General features: G+C 36.4%; 1 protein-coding gene and 1 pseudogene across 12 annotated transcripts in view; both read right to left on the bottom strand.

The window, feature by feature from the left end:
• The window catches only part of SENP6 (SUMO specific peptidase 6), a 113,484-nt gene that overhangs the window by 55,596 nt on the left and 41,679 nt on the right, over positions 1-16,209 (bottom strand). For all 12 annotated transcript variants that reach the window (XM_009242011.4, XM_063724873.1, XM_063724874.1 and 9 more), the window contains 2 exons: positions 12,473-12,543; positions 946-1,091 (listed from right to left, as the gene is read on the bottom strand). In XM_009242011.4, the coding sequence (XP_009240286.4) occupies positions 946-1,091; positions 12,473-12,543 (217 nt within the window). The remainder of the gene's footprint in view (positions 1-945; positions 1,092-12,472; positions 12,544-16,209) is intronic.
• Positions 16,104-16,197, bottom strand: LOC112134018 (U6 spliceosomal RNA; annotated as a pseudogene).

Below are 16,209 nucleotides of genomic sequence, written 5' to 3'. Positions count from 1 at the left end.
TCTTATTAATGAATTAGTCAAAATACCTATTAACTGACATTGCAGTGAAGAAATCTAGAACATCTCAACTAAGGTAAAATATCATTAATGTGAAAATCAACATCGTATGTCTCCTGATGTAATGCAGTAAGATTACAGCATCATTTCTGAAGCATTCTTGAAAACTACATACATCATTTACAAACATCAGACAAACCCAATTTGAGGCACAAAGTAAATGTCCTATACTCCTCATCAAATGCCAAGATTATGAAAGATAAGACTGTGAAATTATTTCTATTGAAAGACACTAAAGATTCACGGCAATTCAATGCAGCACATGACCCTGAATTCAATTCTATACCCATAAAGGACATTATTTAGGTGAAATTTGAACGGGACTTGTGCATTAAATGGTAATTTTAGATCAATGTTAATTTTGAGATTTTGACAGATGTATTCTGATTATAAAAAACCAAAAACACACATACTTAAGTATTAAATGGTAAATGGGCATCATGCTTGCAACTTCAACTCAAACAGTACAAAAAAATACTTATACACATGTTTATGGGTAGGCAGGAGGAAGGAGGGAAAAAGGCATAGAGAGCGAGGACAATAAAGCAAATGTGAACAACAAGCAATCTGGGAGACAAATATATAGATTTTCTTCTACTATTTTTTGTAACTTTTTGGCTTCTTAAAGTTATTTGAAAAAAATTCTGGCAGACAGCAATCATTTGAAGTATGTTGCAGGGAAGCATTGATAAATTCTTTACAGAAAAATAAATTCTATATTTTGAACAAGCATAAAAATGGTCTACTGAAGGCAGAAAAAGCTGCCTAAACTTTTCCAGGTCCCTTCTGGTCCTATGATAAAAGATCACCTAGAATTTAATAAGTACTGAAACTAATATTAATAAAAACACAATCTGATTAGCAACAAAGAATAATTTCTCTATTTACCTCTAAATGGGTTAAACATTTTTTTGAAGCAGGAGATAGAGGAGGAGTAGGCTGATAGGTACTACAGTGCCGTTTCTGTTGTACTTTCCTCTTAATTTCAGGTTCCACTTGTGATTCGGACTCTTCTGTTTTCTTCATTATGCGTTCTAAAGGAAGGAGAAAAAAATAAACTTTAAGTTTCAGTTAAAATAAGCTAGTGTTTCAGCAAAAAAATAATCAGAACATAAGACTAAACCAATAATTATATCCTGGCTTACTCTTCTCTTATTTATTTTTCACTCCTCAGCAGGATCTCCACAATGTGGGCCACTTCATCAAGTGTATCAATATCCTCTTCACTTTATTTTGTTCTACTAAGGTAACAGAAGCCCTTCCTGTGCCTAACCACTCACCCAGGCCGGAGTGCAGTGGGATGCTCATAGCTCACTCTAATCTCAAACACCTTAGCTCAAGTGATCTTCCCACCTCAGCCTCCAAACTAGCTGTGACTACAGGTACACGCCACCACACTCAGCTAATTTTTTTTATTATTTGTAGAGACAGGGTCTCCCTATGTTGCCCAGGCTGCTTTCCTTCTTTTTTTCCAAGTCACTTATTCTAAGAGTAGTAATCAGAAAAATTTGAATTCAAACAGTACAACTGTTTGGGTAAACGAAACTAAACTAAGCCTGCCTCAAGTTAATTTTCTTTTTTAACTTCGGAACACACAAGAGAATTTTTCTCGATATTTTTTATGTAAATTTAATAATTTTCATTACAAATATAATTATAATGTTTAAATGATTTGATGAACTCCAAAACAGGCCAATTTAAAATTTACCATAATCTGACTTTATCAGCAAAGGATTAAGTATCCAAGAGGCCAAACATGTTTCTGAAACATAAGTGAAGAATCTGTAAACCAAAATAACCTGCACAAACATAGCTTTGTTAAATACTTCTAGTTTCCTATATTTAATATTCTTTTATCATTTGGTTTTTAAAAATAAGATTATGTAGACATAAAAATCAATATCATATAATATTTAGTTTGATATACAACACCATCTTAAGAAACCTATATAATTATTCTTGCTTAGTGCAATCACAAAAAGTTTCACTAAGTGATCATCATCCTCTCATTGTTTGCACGTCTATTTTCCTAGACACCAAAGCTAGAAATTTAAATAATCGATGACTACTCCTTGTCCCTTCATCTTTACTTCTAAATAGCTCTTAAGTTCACTCTGTCCTCTCCAAACCCACTGCCACTACATTTCTGATGCTTAACTCTTGCCTAAACTGATGTCCTCTATCCCAATTTTGCTCCCCTTAAATCCTTCCCCACTACTGCCAAAGTGATCTAGTTAAAAATTATGACTTTGTCATTCTAATACTCTAATTAAATTCCATCTCTTGGCAAGCAGAAGTTCCTGTTTCAATCTTACTTCCACTTAAACTTTACCTCACAAAGGTTCATTTCTTCATGTGTTCTCTCTTTCACCCTTACATATGCTGTTCTTTTCACAAGTGAAGCTCTGCCTATGTGGTGAATTCAAACTCTTCTTTGTTAAGAAGCTGCCTCTGCCCCACTCTAGGCACAATTAATCAATCCTTAGAGTTTTCACAGCTCTCATTTTATTGTTATTTGTACTTCTGTTCCCCCATTGTATTGCCAGCTCTGGGAAGAGCAGAAATTATGTTTTAGTCATGTGTTTTCCCAGCATCTAGAAACTACACAAGGGCTTAATAAATGTTTCCTGGATTAATGAATTACATGAGAAACATAAAACTATATGACACATAAAAAAATGAAATTACAGGGGTCGGAGGAAGAGACATTGTCACTATGTCATCTCTGAAAATGGCATTACCTTTGTGACACAGAGATAATGATTCATACACAGATATAGAACAATTAAGGACTTAGCCTCTGGCCAGAGAGTAACTAAAAAGTGCTTTTTTTCTCCCGATGTCTAAAATCTGAGGTTACAGAGCAGCTGCTCCAGTCCAGAGCATCCAGGTATTATTATTTTTATGAAGGCTAAGTTACTTTGTTGAAGAGCTATGATGTGACACTACAAAAAGAAGGCAGACATTTTGGAATTCGGAAAATAAACAGTTGTCTGAAACACACAACCAATTATTTGAAAAACTTAATTTACAGTAAAGCAGTCTTAAAACATAAGCCCCTACAAGCTTTTTTGGCCTTACTAAATTTGATAATGTACCCAAAGGAAAGCTTTTTCCTTATAAACATACTTCATTAATCTTTTTAAGCCACACAGTATCTTTGCACATTATTTTGCTCAAACATGTATCTAATTAGTTTTCTGCAGCATCCTGGAGACTGACATTTAAAAAAACAGTATCATTTCATCCTGATTATGTAATCACACTCTTCTCTTCACCCTACCTATATCATCATGTCTATGTCACATTTTCTCTACCATCATAACAAAGAGGGAAACAAATGTCCCAAGCTTTGATATAATTCAAAATTTTAACTGATAATAGGTAGAGAAAAATGACATTAAAATTCTGATCCCTTCCTAAATCAAGGTTATTTATAAGGCTCTGAAAGAAAGAGAAAAAAGGAAGGAATGACATAATTAAGAAGGTTAAGCTGAGACTTTTGAAACCAATGTCATGAGGAGAAATGGTAAATGATTGATAGTGTTATAGGAAACTAGAGTAGATCTATAGAGAGTCAAGAAAAAAACACAAAAATGTTAGCCTCAGGGTTAAGAAATTCCATTAGGATTCCATTTTCTAGGGAAAGAAGAGAAAAACACTTGAGAAGATTTGGTAACTCAAGTAAAAATGAACTAGTCTAAAATTACAGCAGAAACATAAAATGGCAAAAAGCTTAAGATTGGACTGGTTCAAGGATGGCAAATACTTAGTAAGTGGCCTGTGAAAGTTTTACTAGCTAACTGATCACAGAAGTGATTTTTGCTAGGTTGATGTAGCCTCAAATTCTCAACAGATTACTCCAGAGAAGTACTTAAGATGAAAACCATGTGACATTATGCTTGAATCCCTCTTACAGGGATGAGAAAGAGAATAAAGAGTATTTACCAAAGACCCTGTGGTAGGAACATGAAGATTAGGATACTCCCTGCTAGATATCCTAGCTCAATGTGTATTCTTTTTTTTTTTTTTTGAGACGGAGTCTTGCTCTTGTCGCCCAGGCTGGAGTGCAGTGGCACAATCTCGGCTCACTCAACCTCTGCCTCCCAGGTTCAAGCAATTCTCCTGCCTCTGCCTCCTGAGTAGCCGGGATTACAGGCATGCGTCACCATGCCTGGCTAGTTTTTGTACTTTCAGTAGAGACAGGGTTTCACCACCTTGGCCAGGCTGGTCTTGAACTCCTGGCTTCAGGTGATCCACCCACCTCGGCCTCCCTAAGTGCTGGGATTACAGGCATGAACCACCACGCCCAGCCTAGCTCAATGTCTTTTTAAATACACTACACTATTTCCAGGTATGCACAAAAGGGGAGACTATGGAAGATATTACTGGGTAAGAGTGATCTATACATAGGTTGGATATAAATAGAAGACATTTAAAAAATCAAGTTGAAAAAAAAGATCCTTCATAAAAAGAATGTTCATAGCAGCTTTATTCTTAATAGACAAAAACTGGAAACAACCCAGGTGCTGTTTATCGATTATTTATATTATCGATTATCAGGAAAATCGATAAATAACTTGGTATACTCATACAATGCAATGTTAAAAAGAAACAAACTATTGATGCAAGCAACAGTATGGATGAGTCTCAAAATAAGATCCTGAATGAAAGAAGCCTCACATAAGAGTATATAGTGCATTACTCCATTTACATGAAGTCCTAGAACAGGTAAAATTAATCTGTGCTAGGAAAAATCAGAACAATGGTTACATTTGAGGGGGAAGAAGTAGGGACTAACTGTGAAAGAACATGAGGGAACTTTCTAAGGTGCTGATACCATTTCTACTATGTCTTCGTGGGGATTTTGGTTAGAAAGGGATATGTAGTTTTCAAATTTTATATACTTAAGACTTATGTATTTAATTGTAGTAAATTTTATTTCAAAAGAAAGAAAGTGAGGGCGATCAGGCTGCGACATCTGTCACCCCACTGATTGCCAGGGGTAACTGGGCTGATCTGGCTGGCTAGGTGGGTGTCCGCTTCCTCCCTCATCGCTCCATGCGCATCCCTTCCAAAGCTGCACACTGGGTGAAAGAGGACGACCATCCCCGCTAGAGGAGGACCGATCTTGGGTCAAGGGTATACAAGGAGCTGTGCTCCACTGCTAGAACCTCCAAACAAGCCCTCAAAAGAAAATAAACTGTAAACAAATATTGAACTCGTTAATAATATGACCACTGAAGTGTTTAGAAGTATACCAGGTGTCTGCAATCGACTTTAAAATGCATCAAAAAATAAGATGAATTAACGTATAAAGGGATGACTAGATGGACATGTGATAAAACAAGAACAGAAAAGTGTTAATTATATCTATCTACCACATAGATATACACATGTTCACTGTAGAAGTCTCAACTTTTCTGCATAAACATTTTCATAATAGAAGTTGTGGGAGAAACAGGGTGAGGAAGAGGCTTAACTTTCTTATGAGATTTTAGTTGTGATACTACTAATATGCTGAAAAATAAGTACCCAGAGGACAGTGATAGAATACAAACCGTTATCTTTATAATGGTTATGTATTTGCTTTTACATTATTTTTCATAATTTTTCAAGAGAGAAAGACAAACTAGAAAAATGGTTTTCTCCATCATGTAGATGCTACTGACTGATTTTCAATGTAAAATAAAACTAAAGTCATGTATCTATCACATTCTCATTATCTTCTTTAAAAATCACTTCTGGCTAAATACTATACTTCTGGCATACAGGATTTTGTAAAAACTCTTTAGCATGACAATCTACCTCTACCTACTTCTATGGGTTCAACTCTGGCTATCCTCTACCCATTCTCCAATCAAATACATTATTTGTTCAAATAAGATGAGACTCTTTCACCTGTTGTGCCTTTGCATTCCATACTCATTAGGTGCAAAGCTTTTCCTCCTCGACTTGGTATGCCAAACTCCAATGATTCAAAACTCAGCTTTACTTATGCTTTGTTTTTGAGATAGGGTCTTACTCTGTAGCCCAGGCTGGAGTGCAGAGGCGTGATCACAGTGCACTGCAGCCTCAACCTGTGCGCACTGCAGCCTTCACCTGACAGGCTCAAATGATCCCCTCACCTCTGCCTCTTGAGTAGCTGGGACTACAGGTGCTCATAACCACACCTGGCTAATTTTTCTATATTTTATAGAGACAGGGTCTCACTATGTTGGCCAGTCTGGTCTTGAATGCCTGGGCTCAAGCGATCCTCCCACCCTGGCCTCCCAAAGTGCTGGAATTACAGGTGTGAGCCACCATGCTTGGCCTCCTCTTTGTGTGTGAAGATTTAATTAAAACTCCAGAAAAGGGCAGTGACCACTCCTTTATGATGCCACATTTTAAATTGGCTTTTACATACTACTTTCTGACTCTACAACAGTATGTTTACAAGTTTGTAGTCTATCTATCCCTGGAGTTTCCCAACAACAGACACTGTCATTTTATAGGGGCACGAGGCAAGCTTGAATTAATAATCATACCTAACTTTAAGATACCAATGGAAAACTTACAAATATATTTGCAAAATAAACTAGTTAAAAAAAAAACCACAACATTCCAAAAACATGAGAAAAAATGTTGAAATTGATTCCTAGAGCAATTTATTAAACACTTCAGCAGGCATTCCTGACATTCACCCAAATGCATTGAGGGAAAACAAGGTTAATAAATAAAATAATGCTGTTAAATAAAAATGATTTACATGTAAAAACATCTAAATAAATAAAAATAAATCTACAAGGACTTTTGGAAAATAAAGGTGAATGTTTTTAAAATTCCAGGGTTGGAAAAGCTTTACTAAACACAATACTAAGGAAACCCAACTTCAGCAACAGATTCAACTATAATGTACTATTTGACAACATAAAGTAAGGCCAGGCACAGTGCCTCATGCCTGTAATCCTGGCACTTTGGCAGGCCAAGGCGGGGGGATCACCTCAGGTTGGGAGTTCGAGACCAAACTGACTAACATGGAGAAACCCCGTCTCCTCTAAAAAATACAAAATTAGCCAGGCAGAGTGGCCCAGGCCTGTAATCCCAGCTATTCGGGAGGGTGAGGCAGGAAAATCGCTTGGACCCGGGAGGTGGAGGTTGCGGTGAGCTGAGATTGCGCCATTGCACTCCAGCTTGGGCAACAAGAGCGAAACTCCGTCAAAAAAGAAAAAAAAGAAAAGAAAAAAGTAACAGAAAAACCACAAAATGGAAAGATATCTACATCAGAGCTAACAAAGAGTTGCTAAATAAGTAATAAATAGGCAAAGGACACATAAATAAATGGGCAGACATAAATAAAAGAAATTCAAATGGCCATTAATCCTGTAAGATATCTCACCAGTTATGAAGAAAATGTAAGAAAAACATTTTGATCAGACTGGCAAAGACTAAAAGAATGATAATAATCTAATGTTGCTGAAAAGCAGGAGAAAATAGGCCGACTCAAATAATACTGTGTTGGGAGCCAATCACCTTTACACAAGGCATTTTTTCTTTCTTTCTTTCTTTTTTTTTTTTTTTTTTTTTTTTTGAGATTTTTAGTAGAGATGGGATTTCACCATGTTGGCCAGACTGGTTTCAAACTCCTGACCTCAAGCGATCTGCCTGCCTCGGCCTCCCAAAGTGCCAGGATTAGAGGCGTGAGCCACCGCCCCCGGCCACACAAGGCATTTTGGCATTAACATATCAAGTCTTAAAAATGTGTATATCATTTGTCCCCCAAATTTTATTTCTAGGGATTTGATGCAAAGAAATAGATCAAATATATAAAATGCATGTACCAGTACAGTAATAATATTTTAAATGTCAAAACATTGAAAACAAATTATGCCACATAAATATAGTGGGCCACAACACACTTACTTAAAAAAAAAAAAAAAAGATTATAGAAACTTGGATATAAAAATTTGCAGCTGGGCGTGGTGGCTAATGCCTGTAATCCCAGCACTTTGGGAGGCTGAGACAGGCGGATCACGAGGTAAAAAAAAATTTGTAAGGAAGTCCTCCATAAATTTAAGAATCCACTTGATTCTTTTTATTTTTGTGAGATATGGTCTCACTCTGCTGCCCAGGTTGGAGTACAGTGGCGCGATTGTGGCTCACTGCAATCTCGACCTGCTGGGCTCAAGTGATCCTCCTGTCTCAGCCTCCCAAGCAGCTGGGACTACAGGCATGCGCCACTATACCCGGCTAATTTTTATATATTTTTGGAGAGTTAGGGTTTCACCATGTTGCCCAGGCTGGTCTCAAACTCCTGGGCTCAAGCGATCCTCCTGCCTTGGCCTCCCCAAATGCTGGAATTACAGGTGTGAACTACCATAGCTGGTGCATTTGATTCTTAAACTTTCATTAATTGTGTTTTCCATGCTGGTTCTATGTCTGTCATCTTTTAATGAGAGTGTAAAAACTAGATATCATAAAGTCAAAAAGCAAGTTACATACAGAACAATACACACAGTATGAATATTGTGTATCAATTTAAAAATGAGTATATGTGCATAGAAAAGGTCTGGAAAATTATATATTAAAATGTTAACAACAGCTACCCTGACTGGTTGAAAGTTAGTATGTGACCAGAGCAGTGGCCCAAACCTGTAATCCCAGCACTTTGGGAGGCTGAGGCGAGCACATCGCTGGAGCCCAGAAGCCTGACAGCAGACTGGGCAACACGGTGAAACCTTATCTCTATAAAAAATACAAAAAATTAGCTGGATGTGGCAGCATGCACCTGCAGTCCCAGCTACTTGGTGGAGGTGGGAGAATGATGTAAGCCTAGGAGGTCGAGGCTGCAGTGAGCCATAATCATGGCACTGCACTCCAGCCTGGGTAATAGAGCAAGACCCTGTCTCAAAAACGAACAAAAAGCAAAAGTTAACGTGTGTTAAGCAGTGCTAAATTAGGTGATTGAGTTGTAATTATATAATGTAATTACATGAAGAATATAATTAAATGTACATTCAGGGACAATATATGTCTGTTCTCTCTAACAAGGAAAAAACACGCTGAAAAAAAAAAGGGAGTTTAAGAAACAAATGAGAGTAGGTGGGGAGAAAAATGAGATCTTAACGGTTGTTATTCTGTATGTTTAGAAAAAATTTTTAAAGCAACTAAATAAAAAAGCAACAGGACATGTGGTCTGACCAAAAATTACACTTAATGGTTTACAAACTTTAATTTTATAGTAAAGAACTGCTTATCATGCTGGTAAGTACTGATATGTGGCTATAACTTATAAAAAAATCATACTAAGTGCCTCAAATTCAAATTAAAGAAGGCAAAGAGAACAATAAAGAAAATCACCTTGAGTGTTAACTATAGAAAGACCATGATATCGTTTAGGAGAAAATTATGCTCAGTGTTATGCAAGTAATTAGTGATCCTGTGGTTTGAAATCTCAATGTTTTAAAAATTATCTCCAAAGGAAATCTTGAAATAAAATGCAATCTTCATATAACAATATATACAGTATTATTATAGCATTGCTGTTTATCCTACACCCAGGAATACATGTACCTACCTAACACAAAAGAAGCTGAAAACAAAGTTTACAAGTTAAATACATCAACATTCCTCTCCTAAAGTTTACAAGTATTACTCATAAAACCCTCATTTATTAATAATGAGTCCACAGGTATAAATAATTAATAATCATCAATAAATATATCAGGAAGGTACAGATCTTCCCTACAGAAGATTTCCAATCAATAAATGTAAAAGAAATGAAGAAAACAGAAAATCACCATTAGACAAACATTAAGCAGTAACTAATGCCAGAAAGACCCACCAATGGATGCTAAAATCAGTGGGTGAAGGTTTGAAGAAAAACAGGATATTTGTACAGTTTCAGAGTATATCTCTTCTAAAATCTTTATTAAGTACCAGGGGAAAAATAGTAATTTTACAGTGAAAAAACCCAGCAGAGAGTATCTTAACCAAATGATCATGGTTAACACTACCAATCCTAAGACATATTCAACATCATGTAACCCCTAAAATGATGCACTGAGAATGCCACAACATCATTTCTGTGGAAGTCTTGCCCCAAATGCATAGCCTTAATCTAATCCTAAGACATCATCATCACCAAATTGAGAGGCATTATACAGAGCAACTGACTAGTCTTCAAAATCATTAAGGAAACTAAGAGAACATGACAAATGCTATGTGGGATCACAGAATGAATCTTGGAACAGAAAAAGGATATTAGTGAAAAGCTGGTGAAATCTAAATAAGTTCTACAGCTTAGTTAAGAATCTTATACCAATTTCTTAGTTTTGATAAGTGTAGGAGGATTATAAAATATTAACATTAAGGGAAGCTGTGTGAAAAAATAAACATGTATGTCTCTGTATTAAATCTGCAAATTTTCTCTAAGTCTAAAATTATTTCAAAATAACAGGTTAAGGGCTGGGCGTGGTGGCTGACACGTGTAATCCCAGCACTTTGGGAGGCCGAGGTGGGTGGATCACAAGGTCAGGAGTTTGAGACGAGTCTGGCCAACATGGTGAAACTTCGTCTCTATTAACAATACAAAAATTAGCTGGGCTTGGTGGCAGGCGCCTGTAATGCCAGCTACTCGTGAGGCTGAGGCAGAGAATTATTTGAACCCGGGAGACGGAGGTTGCAGTGAGCTGAGATCACACCACTGCCTTCCAGCCTGGGCTACAGAGTGAGACTCCATCTCAAAAAACAACAACAACAAACAAACAAACAAACAAAACCCAAGTTAAAAGTACAGTAAATAAGCATGCTCTTTTTTCTTTTAACTTGAGTATGCTTATTTACTTAATGAATGCTGTTGAATAAACTTTAAAAATTATTTGTAACAAGCCTGGCTGATTGGCATCTAAAACCATTATTAGTGGGCCAAATCACTTAACATCTTTGAAACGCTTTTTTTTTTTTTTACTTTTGAGACCGAGTCTCACTCTGTCACCCAGGCTGGAGCGCAGTGGAGCGACCTCAGCTCACTGCAACCTCTGCCTCCTGGGTTCAAGCGATTCTTGTGTCTCAGCCTTCCAAGTAGCTGGGATTATAGGTATGTGCCATCATGCCCAGCTAATTTTTGTATTTTTTTTTTTCCAGTAGCGATGGGGTTTTGCCATGTTGGCCAGGCTGGTCTCGAACTCCTGACCTCAGGTGATTGCCTGCGTCGACATCGTAAAGTGCTGGGATTACAGGTGTGAGCCACCATACTAGGCCAGAAATGCATTTGTTAAAATAAAAATAATACCTTTTGTACAGTTTTGAGGATTAGAAGTAATCTTCTTTGTGACAGAGCAAGAATATAGTAATGTACAGTGTTTAAGAGTGGGATTTGGCATCAAACAGACATGGGTTCCAATACTAGCTCTGTCATTTACTAGCTCTATGTCCTTGAGGAAGTTTTTTAGCTTATAGGGACCTTCAACAGAAAGCTAGGATAAAAGTAAATAATGAATGCAAAGCACTGGACTCAGCATATAGCAGAGCAAGAGCTCAATAAACATTTAAGGTATAACAGAATAAATGTTGAAGAGAGTAGTCACTATTACTAAACTTAATAAACCTAGTAAGCATAACTATGCTTAGTATGTAAAGTATAATAATTCACAACTATAAAGACTGTCCATTATTAAGAAAGGATGGAATGTTTGGAATATTCTCTTTATAAAATAGAGAAATGTTCAATACATGCACAAAAGATTTTCACCCAAAGTAGAAAAAAAAACTGGGTGTTTTTTAAAAGCACATTCTAAGCTATCAGAAAAACCTAGCTTTTAAAAATTATTCTATTTTGGAACTAAGAGCCATCAGAGATATTTAAACAAACAAAGGCCTCAGAAAAACAAGATGGACACACATTAAGAATCATTATTTGCCCTTATTTTATTTTTTGGATTAATAATCAGTATATTGAAAAATATTTCAATATGAATATAAATATTTACTCACAATGATTTTCCAGTATCTACTATTAACACAGTTTTAGCAGGTGTGGTCTCTTTTTAATTGAGTGTTTCCCTAAGGTATTCTAAATTTTAGGAGCAAAACCAGTAAGTGGAAACACAATTACATAATACAACATTATAACACAGTTCAATAAAACTCAATTTCAAAGCTATAGCTCAACTACAGTTACACTATTTGCAAATTTGTAAGATAACAAAAATGCTAAAATAATCAAAAGATTTCAAACTGTAATCACCTAGCTGTGCAACTGTTCCAGGTATCAGGTTACCATTAAAGAAATTCTCAAATCAGTTACAAAAAAATGGTTTTCTACATATATATCTATTATACCTGGGAATATTCTACAGCCAGCATCGTATCTCTATTGTACTTTTCATACAGCAATTTGAAATCCTTCACAGGTGTAACAAAACTGCACACTTACCAACACCTTGGAGCCGACTTAACCTTACAGGATTAATTTCAACTTTTTGGACATGAGGTGGGTATTCTTTCCTAAAAAAGAAATTTATGTAGCTTTATTCTAACAGGAAATACAGTTTTCAAAATGAAAAAGTTAATGGCATACTTACAATAAACCTATTAAAAGCAAATCATAGCTTCTTTGCCATATAAAAAGTGATACTATAAAATAACAAAATCATACCAATAAATGAAACTCAATTTGTAAAATTTTACTGTGTTTTTTAGTTGTTTAAAAACAAATTAATAAATAAAGGAATAAATGTTGAATGAGACTGTCTTGAGGACAATTCCAAAATCAGAACAAAAACGTTACGTACAAGACCAGCAATCGTGGAACAAGTATTTAGTCTTGTAGTATGATTACATTATGTCAGGGGCTATAAAGTATGTTTGTTGTAAAGTATTAAATTCCTCTCTTAAACTTCAAATACATACAATATCAAGGATTTTAAACATAATCCTCAGTAACTAAGTACTATATCTAAATACTACATCCAAATACTGTATCTATTTAAACACAAATAAACACTAATTTTTGGGGAAAAAAGCAAAATTTGGGGGGGAAAAAAGCAAAAACCTTATAGCTAATTGTAGGATAAAAGCGCATTATAGAAGGGGAACTGCAAAAAGTGCAACAGATCAGGGAGCTACAATAGCTACTTTCCTACTCTAAATAAACCACATAAAAATAAAAGAGGCTATTTATTTGTAATTCTATTCACACTGGTGATCTAGTAATGTAAATCACAGCTTTCATTTCATTAAAATCATTTTACTCAAACAAAAATTCCAAAGAAATTTTCTTGCAAGAATTTCAAATTCTTATATTACAAAAAGTCAAAGCACTTGAAGTGAAAACAAAACATGAAAATAACAAAAGAAAAAATAATATGGGTGGAGACAGTAGTGTACTTACTTTTTTTTTTTTTTTTTTTTTGAGACGGAGTCTCGCTCTGTCGCCCAGGCTGGAGTGCAGTGGCACAACCTCGGCTCACTGCAAGCTCCGCCTCCCGGGTTCACGCCATTCTCCTGCCTCAGCCTCCCGAGTAGCTAGGACTACAGGCGCCCACCACCACGCCCAGCTAATTTTTTGTATTTTTAGTAGAGACGGGCTTTCACCGTGTTAGCCAGGATGGTCTTGATCTCCTGACCTCGTAATCCACCTGTCTCAGCCCCCCAAAGTGCTGGGATTACAGGCGTGAGCCACCGCGCCCGGCTGACAGTAGTGTACTTATAATAGCAGTCAGAAAATAGCATCATGTGCCATGTGTGCTTTGTATTTATTAATTCCTTTAATCCTCACAATAATCTTATATGACATATTAATACTTCATACATGAAAAAATTGAAATTCAATGAGGTTAATCAACTTGTCCACGGTCACACAATTATTAAATAGCAATGCCAGAATCTGAATCCCAGCAAATTGCACCAATATCGAGCAGAGCAACATTTGGTACAACTGGGCAATTTCCGCCCTGAAAAATTTGAAATTTGTGAAGATATGCATTATGAAAATGAGAATTTCCCTGAGATGTAGTAGTAACAGTCTTATAAGAAAGAAGGTAGGTTTTTAGTTCCTAACTTGGGATTAAAATAAAATGATTATTTTCAAATTCCATACACTTTCACACTAAAGAGAATATAATATAGTCTTATTTCCAAATCCAGGTTTACCTAGATTTAGTAAAAACAATTGACATAAATCATCTGAGACAGTAAATCATACATACATGTATAGAGATTGATGAAACTGTTATATTAATGCAGTGCTCTTGCAATTTGAACCTGTATACTGAGCCATCCTTTGCTAATGAGGGACAACATGCTGAATACCTCATATGATAGCCACAATCTTACCAAGTATTGTAACATTAAACTAATGTGTATACTTCCCTGTATTTCCAGAATTTATGGCCACTGTTTTCAATATTTGCTATATTTTTTCCTATAAAAGCAGGGCAAATTAAAGTTCTGTTTTTTAAAAATTATAATAAAGAAACAGAGTATCTTAAATTCAAGAATATAAACATTTCAAGACAAAAATATGTTTGATAAACTACCTAGCCACATATTATTTTCTCCAAAATTCAGTTTTAAAAACTTTTTGCTAGATGATCTAAAATGAAAATTTACATTAATTTCTTTCTTTTTTTGAGACAGAGTCTGGCTCTGTCACCAGGCTGGAGAATAGTAGTGTGCGCAATCTTGGCTCACTGCTACCTCTGCCTCCCGGGTTCAAGTGATTCCCGTGCCTCAGCCTCCTGAGCAGCTGGGATTACACATGTGCGCCACCATGCTGCGCTAATTTTTGCACTTTTAGTAGAGACGGTGTTTCACCATGTCAGCCGGGCTGGCCTCGAACTCCTGGCCTCAAGTGATCTGCCTGCCTCGGCCTCCCAAAGTGCTGAGATTACAGGTATAAGCCACTGCACCTGGCCAGCATTTACATTAATTTCTTAATTTGAGGATTCCATTACTCTTGCAGGTACAAATTTCAAACTCCAAACTCTTTGAAAATCAAGCCTAGGATTTAATCTCAAAGTGGCTATTTCTTTTCTACCCCTAACCAACCAGAGGCAGAGAAACTCTACTGTCATCTGCTGTCTTCCTGTGTAGGTGGGTAGAATTTTTGCTTCTTAGGGTTTGTGTAGCTTCAGAGGTCCCATTTCATAAACCCAAGATTTTTACAAGCTGTTTAAAATGAACTAGAGAGCATTTATTTCTCTATCCTGAATTGTTTAAATAATATCAGAATGCTCTGTTCATTAAAAGTTCGATAAGCCTCAGTGGTGCAAGTCTATTTTTTGTAGTAAACTAAGTTTGAAATAATTTTAGATTTGCAGAAAAGTTACGAAGACAATTCAGAACACCCTTGTATCTCTTACCCTAATGTCAACACCTTAATATTGCCATCACACGTCAAAAAAGAAACCAACACTGGTACACTATTACGAACTAAACTCTAGCCTTAGAAATTTACCGGCTGGGCAAGGTGGCTCATGCCTGTAATTCCAACACTTTGGGAGGCCAAGGCCGGCAGATCACTTGAGGCCACGAGTTCAAGGCCAGACTCGCCAACATGGCGAAACACCGTCTCTACTAAAAATACAAAAATCAGCCAGGCATGGTGGTGTGTGCCTGTAATCCCAGCTACTCAGGAGGCTGAGGCACAAGAATCGCTTGAACCTGGGAGGCGGAGGTTGCAGTGAGCCAAGGTCGCACCATTGCCCTCTAGCCTAGGCGACGGAGCCAGACTGTCTCAAAGAAAAAGAAAACAGAAAAAAAAAAGACAGAAATTTACCAGCTATTTATTAATACCCCATTTTTGTTCCAGGATCCAATCTAGGATACAATGCATTAAGTCATCATGTCTCCTTAGTCTCCTCTCTTATGTTTTTCAGTATTTAGAAGAGAACTCGTCAGGTATTTCATAGAGTGTCCCTCGGTCTAAGTTATAATCCAATTGTTACCAGTTTGGGCATCTGGGAGCTCTTTTAGTTGGCTCCTGTTTCCCTTTGATGTAACTACATCCTTTTGGTGTTTTTTTTTTCTTTTTTACTGTGATAAAACATACATACACAGTTTACAAGAACATGAAATGCTTTACTAATTCGTGTGTCATCCATGCTAATCATCTCTCTATTGTTCCAATTTTAGTACAGGTGCTTTTGAAGTGGGCACTCTTAATTTTTT

Source organism: Pongo abelii, chromosome 5, assembly GCF_028885655.2.
Source record: "Pongo abelii isolate AG06213 chromosome 5, NHGRI_mPonAbe1-v2.0_pri, whole genome shotgun sequence".
In the NCBI taxonomy this organism is placed as follows: Eukaryota; Metazoa; Chordata; class Mammalia; order Primates; family Hominidae; genus Pongo; species Pongo abelii.
The sequence above is the reverse complement of the archived record's forward strand: the minus strand, read 5'-3'. Positions and strand labels throughout refer to the sequence as shown.